The sequence below is a fragment of the Trichechus manatus genome, unplaced genomic scaffold (assembly GCF_000243295.1).
Source record: "Trichechus manatus latirostris isolate Lorelei unplaced genomic scaffold, TriManLat1.0 scaffold00255, whole genome shotgun sequence".
Taxonomy (NCBI): Eukaryota; Metazoa; Chordata; class Mammalia; order Sirenia; family Trichechidae; genus Trichechus; species Trichechus manatus.
The window spans coordinates 1,943,417-1,960,200 of NW_004444191.1; the positions used below are offsets into that span (position 1 = coordinate 1,943,417).

Consider the following 16,784-nt stretch of genomic DNA (forward strand, 5'->3'; position numbering starts at 1 on the left):
ATATATATATATATAACATGGATGGTAACAGAGAGAGGCTAACACAGAGTACTAAGGGGGCTGTCCTGGGGCAAGGGGAGAAAGGGCCTCCTAGAGTTCATGGGGCCACAGTGGAGTCTTGAGGGATCTGTCAGTAACAGGTGGTGCGGGCTCTCCAGGCGGAAGTCCCTGATGGAACAGAGGCCAGGGCTGGAGGAAGCTGGCTCCATATGTGTGAGGTGTGAGAGACAGCCTAGTCCCAGGAGTCGAAGGCTTGCTGGAAGCCTTCTGAGAGGACAGTGACTTGAAGTGAGCGAGCCTGGTGCCAGACACTGGTGGCCACCTTCAGGGAGGCCTTCCGGAATCTCCCGAAAAAGGAGAGCCCCACAGCTCGCAGTGTGTCCTCTCTCGGACAGGGATTGTGCCTGTGGCTGGGCCCCCTCCATCCTCAGCAGAGCATTTCGAGAGCGACTGTTTGCTGAGGGCCCACTATGGCGGCACCGTTCTCCACACCTCCATGTGGGAACGGATTTCACTCTCTTCACAAACCTATGCCCTCAGAACTGTTTCTCAGACAAAGAAACTGAGGCACAGAGGGGTTAAGGACCTCCCCTCGCCCCAGGCCACACATCCAGAGTCAGACTCACCAGCCTGGCTCAGAGCGTTTAACCACCACGGCCCTTCCCTTTCAGCTTAACGGACAAGTCACCCCCAGTGTCCCCTGTCAGTATATGGCAATTTTCACCGTGCCAAATGTCTTCATGAGCCTCACCTCAACACCCAGACACATGGGAAATAGGGACCCCAGGTGACAGACAAGGGCAGTGACCCAGGCCCACTGAACCCAGGGGAGCAGGGGAGGTGGGTGGGGGTGTCCCCCAGGTCTCCTGACTACCCACCAGGTACGCTCTACCCTGTCTTCTTTTAGGGGCTCCTCACCCTTGTCCCGGGGTGAGGGGGTGGTTGACAGACTTACCCGCTTCTCATTGGACAAGTTGTTCACATCAATCCCACAGGCCACGTCAGGTGTGGGGAAGGTCTCAGACCAGCCCCCTCGGGTACAGTTTCGAAACATGGAACCTGTGGGTAAGAAGCAGCTGTGGGTGAGCCGTGGAGACAGCGACAGACAGCCGGGGCTCCTTGGTGCCCTTAGCCGCTGGGTCGGGGCAGCCTGGAGCTTCCTTCTGTCACTCTGTCCCCAGCTGCCTTCCTCTGGATACACAGTCAGCTCCCAGTTGGCCTGCTGATCCTTGGAGGACGTGTAAGAATCAGACAAAGTGAGGTAGGGGAAGGCTGTTTGGGGAGAAGGCCCTAGAAGGGGCCAAGACTCAGTGTGTGTGTGTGTGTGTGTGTGTTCGCGACACTATGTATGTGAGTGTGTGTGACAGTGTGTTTGGACAGCACAACATGACCAAGGCAAAGTCATAGACGCTTCACAGACACATCCAGAAGCCCTGAGAGACCAAGTTACTGGGCTGGGGCTGGGGACCATGGTCTCGGGGGACACGTAGCTCAATTGGTATAACATAGGCTATAAAGAAGATGTTCTACGTCCAACTGTGGTGAGTAGCAACTGGGCTCTTAAAAGCCTGCAAGCAGCCATCTAAGATACATCTACTGGTCCCGTCCCAGCTGGAGCAAAGGAGAATGAAGAAGACCAAAGACACAAGGGAAAGATTAGTCCAAAGGACTAATGGACCACAGTTACCACAACCTCCACCAGACTGAGCCCAGAACAACTAGATGGTGCCCAGTTACCACCACCGACTGTTCTAACACGGATCACAATAGAGGGTCCCAGACAGAGTGGGAGAAAAATGTAGAAAATTCACACACACACACACACAAAGACCAGGCCTGCTGGTCTGACAGAGACTGGAGAAACCCCGAGAGTATGGCCCTCGGACACCTTTTTAACTCAGTACTGAAGTCACTCCTGAGGTTCACCCTTCTGCCAAAGATTAGACAGGTCTATAGGGCCAGCAATAACACTCGTGAGGGTCGTGCTTTGTAGTTCAGTCACGTATACGAGAGTAATGGGCACACCAGCCCAAAAGCAAAGACAAGAAGGCAGGAAGGGCCAGGAAAACGGGACGAATCGAAACAGGGAAACCAGGGTGGAGAAGGGGCGAGTGTTGACACATCACGGGGTTGGCAACCAATGTCACAAAACAATTTGTGTATTAATTAGTTTAATGAGAAACTAATTTGCTCCGTAAGTTTTCACCTCAATCGCAATTAAAAAAAAAAAAAAAAAACGAATACAAAAATAAATAAGTGAAGTCTTAGGGAGAAAGCAAAAAAAAAAAAAAAGTAAGTTTGTGTAAGTATGTGTGTGAGAGTGTGTACAAGTATATCTGTGTGTGTGTCTGTGGGTGTGAATACTGCTGATCCCTGATACCTCAGTCTACAAACAAGGCCACCTCTGAACAAAACCCTCTCCACACCTACAAGCACTGCCTTCCTCCTCCTGGGACCCCTTTCCCGGCCTCACCGGTGCCCCTCCCTCCGCACACACCTACATCCCACACCCCAACTCTGACGGAGCCCTGGCTGTGTCCCAGGTACTGTGCCAGGCACTGAGGCTCCAGAGACAAGGGAGGTCGGCTGGCTCAGGCCGCATCACTCAACACTCAACAACTCCTTTCAACCAGTCCCCAGACGCTGATCCCTGAGCTCTGGAGGGCAGGACTGTGGCTGACTTGTCTCCCTTTCCAGCCCAGAGCCTTTGCTCATCAGAGCTTTGCTGGTTGGCCAGAAAAGGTGAATGAATGGGGAGGCAGAGCTGGCTCTGAGCTGGTAGGAGAGAAGCTGAGAGAGCTTTGCAACAAGGAGCTCGTAGAGCAGGGGCCCAAAGACTGAGGACGGGGAGTCAGTGGCCGAGAAGAAAGTCTGGGAAGCTGTAGGGGCGTTTCCGCCTGTCCGCATTCTGTGCTCTGGGGGGCCAAGGAGGGTTGAGTTCTGATCCCCGGGGTCTAACAGGTAGGGGTGCAGGGTGCAGGGCGCTGACCACTAGGGCTGTGGATGGGAGCCCTGTCACTGCCTCTGCCCTTTGCAAACAAGACAAAACCCCAACCAGCTGCCTTCAAGTCAGTTCCAACCCATGATGACCCCACGTGTGTCAGAGTAAACTTCACTCCCCAGGGTTTTCAATGGCCGATTTTCAAAAGTAGGTCACCAGGCCTTACCTCCGAGGCACCTCCGGGTGGATTTGAACCTCCAGCCTTTCAGTTAGCCTCTGAGTGCTTTAACCATTTACACCGCCCAGGGCCTCACTCTGGAGCCCCTTAAAAACCCTCTGCCGTCTGCTTTCTGGGATGGGCATGCTTCTCTCCAACAGACCTCAGGGTTTCGGGTCACACAGCTTCCACGGAGCTGGAGAAACACGGCTAGCGTTTATAGAACCAGCCTTTATGCTAAGTGCTTTACATCCAGCATCTGAGCTAATCCTCACACGGCCCCAGTGAGGAAGGTGCTGCTGGCCCAGTTTACAGATGAGAAAACCAAGGCCTACAATTGGCAACAGGACCCAGCCAGGACATGAGAGGCTGGGGTCTGGACCCCAAGCCTGTGTCCCCTCACTGTCCTGTACTACTGGTTAGCCAGCCCTCTCCCTGCATTCCCAGGGATAACTTCTAGCACCCAGAGACCGTGGCCTCTGGCCTCTGGGCATGGCTGGCCTACTCAGGGCAGGAGGCTTGGCCTGCGAGGGGCCAGCGCCCCAGAGGGGTCTCTGAGTGCTGCTCCCGGAATACAGGATTTGGAACCATCCAGATCCGAGTTCAAAACCCAGCTCTGCCCCTCGGTCACTGTAGGTCTTAGGTGCCTCACGTCTGTGCCAGATGGGAGTAGTCACCCAAACTGCAAGTGTCTGGTGAGGACGAAACAATCGCCTACATCAAGTGCCAGGCTGAGGCCTGGCACAGAGCGCGCACTCAGGGTGTTACTCCCTTCTGTTTGGCCTTTCCAGAATAGGCAGGGGCGGGCGGGGCTCAGAGGCTTGGGATTTAGGGGAAGGGCAGGAGATTTCTGTAACTAAATCAAGGGAGCCAGGCTGTCAGAGCCAGGAATATCCATAGGGACCGAGGGCAAGACAGGAAAGCATGCAGTCATATTTCAGCGGGTAGGACAGGGGAGTTAAGGCAACATAGACTCCCGTGAGCACAGCCGGAAGGGAGTCAGACAGGGCATGCTTGAAGAAGCCGCAGGCCTGCCTGCTTTGGGGCCCGCTCCTCACCCACCCAGCAGGATTCCTGAGACAGGACGCTGCATATAAGCCAGGCTAAGTGCCCAGAGCCACTCACAGGGTGCTGCCCCGTGGTGGTAGGGTGGCCCTGGACAGAGGTGGCTGCTGAGGGGCCCTGGTAAAACTGCAGAGGAGACACAGGGTGGGCTCTCCCTGCGGTACCTTCAAATCCCACCCCCACTTCCGCTGAGCTTAATTCCTATGGCAAAGGGGTCCTTAACCAGGTACAGGTCCATGGGACCCCTGAAATTATAGTCAGGTTTTGTGCGTGTATGTTGTCGTTGGCTGCGGTCCAGTCGGCCCCCCGACTCACAGCGACTCCATGCAGAACAGAAATGGGCCCAATGGGCAGTGCGGTATCACGCGGAGACCCTGCCTGGGGGTTTGGGGTGAGCCCTCGGGTTGGTTGGATAGCCCCGTCCTATGCCATCTCCATGATTGGCTGCGGATCAGACCGTTGTGATCCATGGGACTGTCACCAACTAATTTTCAGAAGTAGATCACCAGGCCTTTCTTCCCAGCCCACCTTAGTCTGGAAGCTCTGCTGAAACCTGCTCAGCATCCCAGCAACACACAGGCCTCCACTGACAGATGAGTGGTGGCTGCGCACGAGGGGCACTGGCTGGGAACCGAACCTGGGTCTCCTGCATGGAGGGCGAGAATTCTACCACAGAACCACCACTGCCCCAATTTTGAGAGCTTTTAGCAGATTCTCAAAGGGCTCCAGGACCCTAATGAGGGTAGGAACCACTGGTGCTTGAAGGCCCCAGTCCCCACTAAGACAGAGAAGCGATCACAGCCTGACCAGGAAGGATGTTTGTTAATAAGGGATTCTGGAAGATCAGCACCCTGTAAGAATCAAAGGAAGATTCCTAGAGGGAGCATTTTAGGCCCGGGCATGAGTAGGGAAGTACTGGGGCGGGGTCCAGGCTGCAGGTTCTCCAATCACGACACCCAGCCTGTCTGGCCCACAGAGCAGATGCCATGACAAGAAATTACTTTGTGATTTTTTTCTTCTTGAATAAGGAACACTACCTTAAACTCCCGAGTGCCTCTCCCTGAAAAAGGGCTGGGGCAGGGAGTCAGGCCCCTGGAATCCTGTGGGACACCCTTGAGGGGAACCCCCTTCCCGAGAGGAGAGGGGCGCAGGGTTCTATCAGACCCGGAGGTGGACTCTGGGGAGAGGAGGTTTTTGGTGAGTAATGGAGGTTGGACCAATTCTGGTCTCTGCTGTGTGAGCAGCAGCCACGAACACGTGTGAAAGGCACCTCTGACCCAGGGTGGGCCCCGGGGTGAGATGCCCCTCTCCCACCACCTCGGGGGCCTGCCCGACACCCCTATGCAGGGTCTCAGTGTGGAAGCGCACAGCCAGGCGGCCCCTGTGGCCCCACAGTGCCACCACGTGGCGGTGGGGAGAAACTGCAGCGGAGGGGAGCGGAGGGAGGTGCCCCTGGGCTCTTACTGGTGGACCCTGCGGCCCCACAGTGCCACCACGTGGCGGTGAGGAGAAACTGCAGCGGAGGGGAACAGAGGGAGGCGCCCCTGGGCTCTTCCTGGTGGACCCTGCGGCCCCACAGTGCCACCACGTGGCGGTGAGGAGAAACTGCAGCGGAGGGGAACGGAGGGAGGTGCCCCTGGGCTCTTACTGGCGGAGCTGAAGTTTGTTCACACTTCCCGGAGCAGGGCAGAGTACAGAGGGCTGTGAGGCTGAGAGGCCAAGGGCCAGAGAGAGTCCTGCCTGCGGGCATGGCTGAGAAGAGGCTGTCCTGATGGAAGAACTGTCTCCCGTGTCTTCCCTGACCCTGATTGTAACCCGTTACTTCCCTAACGGAGCCCTGGTGGCGCAGTGGTTAAGAGCTCGGCTGCTAACCAAAGATTGGCAGTTCGAATCCACCAGCCGCTCCTTGGAAACCCTATGGGGGCAGTTCTACTCTGTCCTAGAAGGCTGCTGTGAGTCAAAATCAACTCGATGGCAAAGGGTTAACAGGTTTACTTCCCTAATAAACCCCATAACGGTGAGTATGGTCTGTGAGTTCTGTGTGGCCATTGCAATAATTCTCGAACCCAGCAGAGGAGTAGAGAGTGCCATGGTGGGGGACGTCTGGTGTCAGAATTGGTAAAAAGTTTGGAGAGAGGAGGTATGTCTGACTTCCACCTCACAGGAACCAGCCTTGGGCTGATGATGGTTCTCCCCACTTCTGTAGATCCCACCGCCCTGCCATTTTTATAGGTCCCCTCCCCTCCCACGGCCACTCTGGAATGTGTATGTTGAAGATGTGGAAGCTGCAGGTTGTGAGGTACTGGGACCCTGAATCACCGCGTGGAGGAGAGCTACCTGCTAATCAAGAACAGCTGCTAGGGACTTTCTGTGGCCAGCATCGTATGAAGGCGTTGAGATTGGGAGGATTTATCTGTGACAGCTGCTAGCATCTCCCATCCCGCCCATGGAGGAGTGGGCTTCTAACAGGTCTATCTCACCCATTCCTCTTCCCTAAATCAGGGCTGTTGAGTCAGGCTGAGAGGGACATGAACTAGTGCAATGTGTTTCTCAGGTGTGTGTGTGTGTGTGTGCACGCCTGTTCGTGCGCCCACGTGTACTAGAGAATTATGGTGACAGCAATCTGCACCCCACTTTCAGACCACACGGTCTCCCTTGTCTTCTTTCCTTGCCTGTCTTTGGAAGGCTGCTGAGGTGACTGTTAAATAATCTGTCCTTGCTTTGTCCTTGTTAAGGGCCTCATCATCCTGCCCGGCATGAGTGAGTGGAGAAGGGGCAGCAGGCCAGGCCCTTCAATGAAAAATGACCCCACTGAGGGCAGGGGTCAAAGGCCACAAACTTACCCCGCCTCCCCGCCAGGGTTACCCTGACCGTTGGGCTGTAGAGACACCTTGACCATGACCTTGAGGACAGCACGCCGGCTTTGAAGTCCGAAAAATCTGGGTTCAAGTCCTAGTTCCTCCATCTTCTAGTTGTTCAGCTTTAGGCAAACTGCTAAACCTCTCTTAGTCCCAGTTACTGTTGCTATTTACCAGCTCAGCTGAGGGAGAAGAGGTGTGTGATTTGCAGGGGTTTTGTGGCGACTAAATGGGTCCACAGATACAGAAGTGGCGTGTAGTCGACCTTTAACCCATGTCAGTCCTTTGTGTTCTCCTGGTCTTAGACAACCGCCCCACTTCTGTGCCTGAAATTAAGGAAATCCCGGTAAACTGCAAGCTTTCCTCTGGCAAGAGATCCCATGGAGGCCAGGGCTCCCAGAGGACACGCTTTATTGACAGGGCCTGGCAGAATGGGCACAGAGGAAGTGAGCTTTCTGGAAGGCGGGGCTGGGGCCTAATGGGGCCCAAAGAGGGGGAGGGCTAAATCAAGAGCCCTGATTGCTAAGGAGGCAGACACATCAAAGGAAGGAGAACCGAAAACCCAAATCCCTCGCTGTCGATTCTGACTCATGGTGACCCCGTGTGTAGCAGAGTAGAACTGCTCCATAGGGTTTTCTTGGCTGAAATCTTTATGGAAGCAGATCGCCAGGTCTTTCTCCCGAGGTGCTGCCAGGTAAGTTAGCACCACTAACCTATAGGTGAGTAGTTGAGCACAGCCCGTTGGAGCCACCAGGATCCTGGAAGGAAGGAGAGAAGGCCCTAAATGGGGGATGTGGGGCAGAGAGAGGCAAACCCAGCCTCCTTCATCACTTCCCCCTACACTGCCCCCTTCCCCCTTGGTGGGGACCCTGTGAACTGAACCCACCACTCACTCCCCAGCAAGGCTTCTATTCACTACAAGGAACTTCCATCCACTGCTTGACCCCAGAAAAGGTTCCTTGGCCTCAGGCCTTTAGCCAGAGATGCCCACCCGGGGGCCATCCCCCAGCTTCTTAACCAGGATCTCTGGGCTGGGCCCCTAGAGGGAGGTGTTCTGGCTGTTACCGTTTCTGCCCGTGAGCATCTGGAGGAATCGCGGACATCCCACTTCTACGGTCCAGCCCGGCTCGGCGGAGGGCCAGCAGCTCATGTTGTCCCACAGCCCTTCGCACCCTGCTGGGGAGAGCAGCAGCATCAGACACAGATGAGCGGGATCCAGGGACCCCTGCACCCTGTCCCCATCCCCAGCACCCTTGCCAACCTCAACACCCGCCCCAAGAGGACTTTCTTGCATTTCTTGTGGCTTCCAAAGTTCCCGTTAGACCCCTTCTCCTTGAGATCAGGACCCAGTGGCGTCTAGCGTACCTTTTCATTTCCAAGACCTTGGACTCTGCCATCCAGATAGTAAGTGCTCAGTGGTGAAAACATAATCGAACAAACAATGAGTGAACACACAGTGTCTCATTTGTGCTTCACAAGCGCAGGTCTGGATTTCTCCAGGGTAGAAGATGGCACATCTTGGCCTCAGCTTGCATCAAATACTGGACAGCACTGGGCCTCCAACCTAGCAGCACAGTATAGCCGCCGAGAGAGTTTAAAAATGTACCTAAGCGTGTCCTCCACCCAGGGATTTTGATTTAATCGGTCTTGGGTGGGGCCCAGGTATGATACTGTGTTAAAGCTTTTTTGGTGATTCTAACTTGAAGACTGGGTTGAGAACTCTTGGTCCCAAGATGGTCAAACTTTAGCCAGCTGACATCAGAATCATCCACAGGGCTTGTTAAAACACAGATTGTTGGACCCCACCCTGGGGCCTGAGAATTCGCATTTCTAACAAGTTCCCAGATGATGCGGACTGCTGGTTTGGAGACCACGCATTGAGGACCGCCGTCCTGGTCTGTGGAAGCAGTTACACCAGAGTCGCCACTGGATTTGTGGTGGGGTATTGTTGAGAGTCACCGCCACCCCTCTGTCAGTTTGTCGTACCGTGGTGGCTTGCGTGTTGCTGTGATGCTGGAAGCTACGCCACTGGTATTTCAGATACCAGCAGGGTCACCCATAGTGGACAGGTTTCAGTGGCGCCTCCAGACTATGACAGACTGGGACGAAGGACCTGGCGATCTACTTCTGAAAAAATCGGCCAGAGAAAACCTTATGGACAGATAGCAGCAGAACATTGTCTGATGTAGCGCCAGAAGGTGAGCCCCTTAGGTTGGAAGGCACTCAAAGTATGACTGGGGAAGAGCTGCCTCCTCAAAGTAGAGCCGACTTTAATGATGTGGATGGAGTCAAGCTTTCTGGACCTCCATTTGCTGATGTGGCATGAATTAAAATGTGAAGAAAGCAGCTGCAAACATCCATTAGTAATCAGAATGTGGAATCAGGGCAGATTGGAAGTCATCAAAAATGAAATGTAACACGTAAAGATCGATATCCTAGGCATTAGTGAGCTGAAATGGACTGGTATTGGCCATTTTGAATAGGACAATGTGGTCTACTATGCCAGGAATGACAAATCGAAGAGGAATGGCATTGCCTTCATCGTCAAAAAGAACATTTCAAGATCTATCCTGAAGTGCAATACTGTCAGTGATAGGATAATATCCATACACCTACAAGGAAGACCAGTTAATACAACTATTATTCAAACTTACCCACCAACCACTAAGTCCAAAGATGAAGAAATTGAAGATTTTTACCAACTTCTGCAGTCTGAAATTGATCAGACATGCAATCAAGATGCATTGATAATGGTGAAATATTGAAGTTGTCAAGGATTTCATTTTACTTGGATCCACAATCAACGCCCAAGAAATCAGCAGTCAAGAAATCAAACAAAGTATTGCATTGGGCAAATCTGCTGCAAAAGATCTCTTTAAAGTGTTACAAAGCAAAGATGTCACTTTAAGGACTAAGGTGCACCTGACCCAAGCCATGGTGTTTTCAATCGCCTCATAAGCATGTGAAAGCTGGACAATGAATAAGGAAGACTGAAGAAGAATTGATACATTCGAATTATGGTGGTGGCGAAGAATACTGAATATACCATGGCCTGCCAGAAGAACAAACAATTCTGTCTTGGAAGAAGTACAGCCAGAACGCTCCTTAGAAGTGAGGATTGGGAGATTTCATCTCAAGTACTTTGGACATGTTATTAGGAGGGACCAGTCCCCGGAGAAGGACATCATGCTTTGTAGAGAGTCAGCGAAAAAGAGGAAGACCCTCAATGAGATGGGTTGACACCATGGCTGAAATGATGGGCTCAAACATAGCAATGACTGTGAAGATGGCGCAGGACTGGACAGTGTTTCTTCCTGTTGTACATGGGGTTGCTATGAGTTGGAACCGACTAGATGGCATTGTTGAGGATGTTGCTGTCTACCTCACAGTGTTCCCTTTATGAGACCCCTTCCTGGAAGAGAACTTAATCTTGATGCCAAGAGATGCTGAACTTCTCCTAAACAACTAATATATTTCTATCCTTATAGTCATTGAATCTTTTTTTTTAATTTTAATTTTTGTTGTTGAAAATATACACAGCTGAACATACACCAGTTCAGCAATTTCTACATATACAATTCAGTGACACTGATTACATTCTTCAAGTTGTGCGACCATTCTCACCTTCCTTTTCTGAATTGTTCCTCCTCCATTAATGTAAACGCACCATCCCCTGCATTTCCTGTCTAACATTTTGAGTTGCTCTTGTCAATTTGATCCCATATAGATAGTTCTTTGGAGCCCTAGCAGTTAAGCGTTGGACTGCTAACCAAAAGGTTGGCAGTTCAAATCCACCAGCTGCTCCTTGGAAACTCTATGGGGTGGTTCTACTCTGTCCTATAGGTTCCTATGAGTCAGAATCCACTCGAAGGCAAAGAACAGGTTTGGTTTTGGTTTTTTAGATAGTTCTTTAAAAGAACATAATGCTCAAGGCAGGCATTCTTTACTAATTAGCTAACCTATTGTTCAGTTTAAAGAGGAATTCAGGGGATATTTTTGGTTTAAAGTTTCAAGATTACCTCAGGGCAACAGTTTCAGGGGTTCATCCCAACCTCCATGGCTCCAGAAAATCTGGATTCCATAAGAATTTGAAATTCTGTTCTGCATTTTCCCCCTTTTGATCAGGATTCTTCTATAGAATCTTTGATCAAAACATTCAGTAATGGTAGCGGGGCACCATCCAGTTCTGGTCTCATGGCAAAGGAGACATTTGTTCATAGAGGCAGTTAGCCACACATTCCATTTCCTCTTCCTGTTCCTGACTCTCCTTCTTCCTCTGTTGCTCCAGGTGAGTGAAGACTGTTGTACTTTGAATATCTGCTTAGAAGCTGTTAAGACCCCAGACATGGAATCTTAAAGCTGATTTTATGGTTTCCTCTCTGACTTGGCTGCTAGGAAGCTCAGAGCCAGGTTTGCGGCCCACTTCTAGTAACTGAAACACGTTGCAATGGATCAAAAAATTACTGGGTGTCTTCAACGCAAAACTAGGTGTTGTCTAAGCACTGCCTGCTGGGTTATCTGATTCTGGTTAGTGGCCGAGTGCTTAACCACTGCATCACAAGGGTTCCTGACCTGTATTCAGGTGGCACCAACCCCAGACTTTCTAGTGTCTTCCTTGCCATAGCCAGGCTGACTCCTAGGGGAGGAAGTCCATGGGGAAGAGGGAGCTGGAGAGAAAGGTGAGAAGGTGGAGGGAGACAAGGGTGGGGCTGGGAATGGATCTGGGAGGAGGCAGAGAGAGCAAAGCAGGCCTAGAGAGGTGTGTGTGGCCTGTTTCTCCACCCACCCCCCCGCCCCCCACAGTGGGACCAACCGGTTTAGGAACAGAGGGAGCCTGAGATCACGATGCCGAGGTGGGGGTTTCAGGGGCAGACCAGCCCTGCAGTGACCAGGGAAAGGCTGGTGGGGATGCAGGGGACTCCTGGGGCCCGGAGGGCACGGTTCTCATGCGGCTCTCACAAGGACAAGAGGAAGCAACCATGGGACGGAGGAGCTGGGGCTGTGTAGCCTTCGAGGAATCTGGGAGATGAGAAAGCCCTTGGATAGTCTTGGACCCTCACCCTAAATCTCAGGTGATCCCTGAAGGAGGAGGCGCTTGGATGCTCTTTATTCTGGACTCCCCGAGGGCAAGAGGCAGGGCTGAGAATCACAGTAGAGAACTTACTATGCATTAGAAAAGTTCTGTAATTAGCATATCACATCTGTGATATCACAGCCCTGGTGGTGCAGTGGTGAGGAGCTACGGCTGCTAACCGAAAGGTCGGCAGTTTGAATCCACCAGCCGTTCCTTGGAAACCCCCTGGAGCAGTTCTACTCTGTCGCAAAGGATCACTATGAGTCAGAACCCACCCGACAGCAACGGTTTTTTTTTTTTTTTTTTTTGGTATTGTTTAGGATGAGGTCCCTGGTTTGCATTTGATTATCAACCTAAAGACGGGCAGTTTGAACTCACCCAGCAGCGCTGCGCAAGGTAAGGCCTAGTGATCTTCCATAAAGCTTACAGCCAAGAAAACCCTATGGAGCAGTTCTACTCTGTAACCCGTGGGGTCCTCACGGGCTGGAGTCCACTCAATGGTGACGAGTTTTAACGGGTTATTGCTCAGGATGAGGCTAGGATAAAATAAATAAATTGATTTAAGGAAAAAATACTGAAGAACTCACAGTGCGTGGCACGGGGCTGTAACAACCCATGTGACTGGCGTGGTGGGCGGGAGGGAGGGAGTGTGTCCTGAGGAGCAGGGGGGCCCGCAGGGTCACTGTCCTCATCCCTGCAGACCCCACCCCGTGGAGCCTCTGCTCACCCAGGGGACCCCTCTTCCTGCACACACTGCGGTGGGGAGGGGGCACGGGGAGGGGGCTCTCACAGCCCCCAAGGCTCCTGCTCTGACGGGGGAGGGGCAGTGCACAGGCTGAGCGGGAATGGGGGGTGCTCCCGGCTCACCTGTGGACCGGATGTCCTGGCCCAGCTTTCTCTGGGAGCTGTGGCAGGGACAGGGCGAAACCCAGGACTCGGGTCTCCATGGGATCCTGGGCAGTTTTAGGTCCTGAGTTGGGGGTGGCGAGGCGGATTCGAGGAGATAAGGAATTGGGGGGCTTTGTAAACTGGGTTCTTGTTTCGGACCCTCCGGTGGTCAGGGCCTCTGGAATGCCCCGGTGGAAATGAGCATAATTAGCTCATGGGCAGGCGGGGCCCACAGGAGGGTGGGAGGCATGTCTCCAGGCCCCTCTGCCATCTTTCATGGCCACCTGTGGCCACCGACTGCCTGGCGAGAGGAGATGGGATGGAAGGTTGGGGAGTTTTCAGTGGGGAAATATGGCAGTGCTGGACCACAAACACCTTCTGGGGGGTAGGGTGCCTGCCTGAAGACCCGGGGCCCAAGAGGACTGGTGGGGCGCGGGGGTGAGGCAGGTGGTGTAGGGGACCCACATGTACCACAGGCATGCCGCTTGCTTCTCTGAGCCTCAGTTTCCTCATCTCTAAAAGTGAGCCTAGGAATATCCCCCAGGATTTCTGTGAAACTTGAATGAATTTGTGTGGGCGGAGGACTATTTCTCCATCTATTAACCTCGGTTCTTTTTAATCTTGGTATTCTTCCCCCTGTCTCGCTCCTTCCTCCTCAATGTACTGGTTTGAAATCTCAGAACAGGTAGAAAAAGTTACAGTTTTCCTGGCTGGGATTTCCAAAGGCCCCCGGGGAATAAAGGAGAATTTTGGTGTCTTCAGGATGGTTGGGGGAAAAGAGAGAAGGAACAAGACTTCTTCAAAGTGGGAGACAGGGAGGGGAAGGGATGAGCAGGTGCATGGAAGGTTCCAGAAAGGGGCGCAAGCACCCTGCTGTCCGGCCAGCCCTGGGGGATGTATCGAGCCAGACACGACCACAGTCTTTTTTTATTTATTGTACTTTAGATGAAGGTTTACAGAGCACATTAGTTTCTTGATAAACAATTAATACACATGTTGTTTTGTGACATTGGTTGCCAACCCCACGACATGTCGACACTCTCCCCTTCTCAACCTTGGATTCCCTATTACCAGCTTTCCTGTCCCCTCCTGCCTTCTCATCCTCGCCCCTGGGCTGGTGTGCCCATTTAGTCTCATTTTGTTTTATGGGCCTGTCTAATCTTTGGCTGAAGGGTGAACCTCAGGAGTGACTTCATTACTGAGCTGAAAGGGTGTCCGGGCGCCATACTCTCAGGGTTTCTCCAGTCTCTGTTGGGCCAGTAAGTCTGGTATTTTTTGAGTTAGAATTTTGTTCTCCATTTCTCTCCAGATCTGTCCAGGACCCTCCGTTGTGATCCCTGTCAGAGCAGTCGGGGGTCACCACTGGCTGGGCACCATCTCGTGCTGGACTCAGTCTGAGGACCATACACAGTCTTGCAGATCCCGGCACATCCCAGCAAGGCCTGAGAGGGGCCAGTGACCCGGAGCAGGGGCCTGTCAGCCGCCACTCCAGAGAGCAAAGCTGGAGAGCAGCTGGGCTCCCCTTTCACACCACGGTGCTTTGCAAACCTCTGGAGCCCTGGGCAAGCTGGAGGGAAGGTCTGGAAAATACCAAGCTTACGTTTCCGCCATCCCATGGGAAAAGAGAAGTAAACTGACTCTAGAAAAAGGAGAAAGTTCTATTTTCTGCCACTGGAGTTTGTGGACAAAGATTTGTCTTCTTCATATATGTGGAGCCGCTGGTGGGGGGCAGGGCATAAAGGAGACCCCAAGTAACAGCAGCTTCCTGGCAAGTAGGACATAGAGGTGGGCCTGAGGCAGGTCTGGCAGTGGGGAGGGGACAGCTGAGATAAGGGGAAGGGCAGCTGGAGAGGGAGGGACAGTGCCCTGGTGATCTCCAGATCCCTGTGCCCAGCCTGTGCCTGGCATACAGCAAGCCCTCTGCTACCAGCAAGTCTGCCCTGGGTTCACCCAGGACACAGCATCCTCCTGCAGCCCTTGATTTATTTATAAGTGAGCTCAGATGGCCTGATGATAACCTGGGACTATTTCTGGAGCAATGTGTCAGGCTGCAGCGATATGGGGCCAGGAAGGAGGCAGCTCCACCATCCCCAGGGTCATGCCGGATTGGACTGCCAGGTCCATGGGTCCTTCCACGCCGCCTCCCTGGCCCCTGACGCTCACTCTGCCCATCCCTTGATTTTCCCTGCCTCATCTCCACGTCCTCTTCCAGCTTCTGCTTTTGCCCAGCCTGTCCGCTAGCTTCCTCATGTCTTGCTTTGCTTTTCTCTGCCCACCCAAGGCCATCCAGGGGGCAGCCTGATGAGGTGACCTTGGCTTTGCTAGTGGGAGTGTAGTATTTAAGTCAGTAAAGGTGTCGTCTGTCCCTCTGTCCTCTGTGACGGCCGGACCACACCTGGAAGCTCTGGTCAGGATGGGGTCCAATCCCGAAAGGAGTCCGAGGGTGGCGAAGGCACACTGGTAACCCCATCACGGGAGGAGCAGCTACAGTCTGGGTGTTCATTGTTATAGCAGGAAGCACAACCGTTAGATGGGACAGACTGTCTTGGGTACTGAGCTCGCCACCGCTGAGAGTGTTCAAGCAGCACCTGGAGGGCCATGTCCTTAGGATGCTGGAGGAGCTTCGGGCCTTCAAGGGAAGCGGGTTGAGATGAGATGCAGGTCTCTTCACATGCTGAGGCTGAGCGGCCCTTCCCAGGAGCAGGCTGGCCCGTCTGTGTCCAGGAGGCCCGCTCAGGGGAGACTCTGAGCACCACCAAGTCTGTGCCGCCCCACGGTCCCCCCATCCATCACGAGAACTCTGTCTCACACCACATGCCGTGCTAATTAAAGATTAAATGGAAGTGACAAACTCTCCCTCTCTTTTTAATGTAAAACCCTTTTTGGGAAGCCAGGCACAAAAGGCTATGTATGTCTATGAAATATTCAGAGCAGGTAAATCCACACAGACAGAGAGGAGATTAGTGGTGGCCAGGGGCTGTGGGCGGGGGCAGTGGGGAGTGGCTGCTTCACGGACGGGTTTCCTTTTGGGGTGATAAAGGAGGGCTGGAACTAAACAGAGGTGATGGTCGCACAAGATTGTTAACATACTTCATGCCACTGCGTTGGACACTTTTAAATGCTTAATTCGTAACTGTTACGTTGTGTGTCTTGCCACTATCCCGGAGTGACAATAACAAAACCTGTCCTAGAAGGGTAGCAGTCACGCACAGCTCAGCTGTAATGGGTTTAATCAGACTGGGCTGCAAACTCGAAAATGCGCAGGATTTAGAGTCAAAAGCCTGCAGCAGGGAGTCCTAGTTCAGCTCTGAGGAGTCCTGGGCTTCACGGAGCCTCAGTTTTCTCACCTGTGAAGTGGGGATAATAACAGTACCTACTCCACAGATTTCAAGAACTAAAAAAAAAATTTTTTTTCTTTGGTCTAAAATGGTATACAAACATAATGTACTTACTTCTAAAACATGAGCCCAGATGGGCTGTGCTAAGGGAAGGGTGGGGAAAGTTGGGTTGTGGGTGATGGGTATGGTCGGGGGCAGGGGAGGGGTGTGGCTTCCCAAGGGCATCAGGAGCCAGGAGGGGAATCCAGGAGGGGAACCCAGGAGGGGAATCCAGGAGGGGAACCCAGGAGGGGAATCCAGGAGGGGAAACCAGGAGGGGAACCCAGGAGGGCAATCCAGGAGGGGAACCCAGGAGGGGAACCCAGGAGGGGAATCCAGGAGGGGAACCCAGGAGGGGAACCCA

General features: G+C 53.0%; 1 protein-coding gene across 1 annotated transcript in view; it reads right to left on the minus strand.

Moving 5' to 3' along the window:
- The window catches only part of SCTR (secretin receptor), a 121,108-nt gene that overhangs the window by 33,855 nt on the left and 70,469 nt on the right, over positions 1–16,784 (minus strand). Inside the window, exons 7-8 of the mRNA XM_012559499.1 lie at positions 8,147–8,254; positions 956–1,059 (exon numbers count right to left, since the gene is read on the minus strand). Coding sequence (XP_012414953.1) covers positions 956–1,059; positions 8,147–8,254 — 212 coding nt within the window. The remainder of the gene's footprint in view (positions 1–955; positions 1,060–8,146; positions 8,255–16,784) is intronic.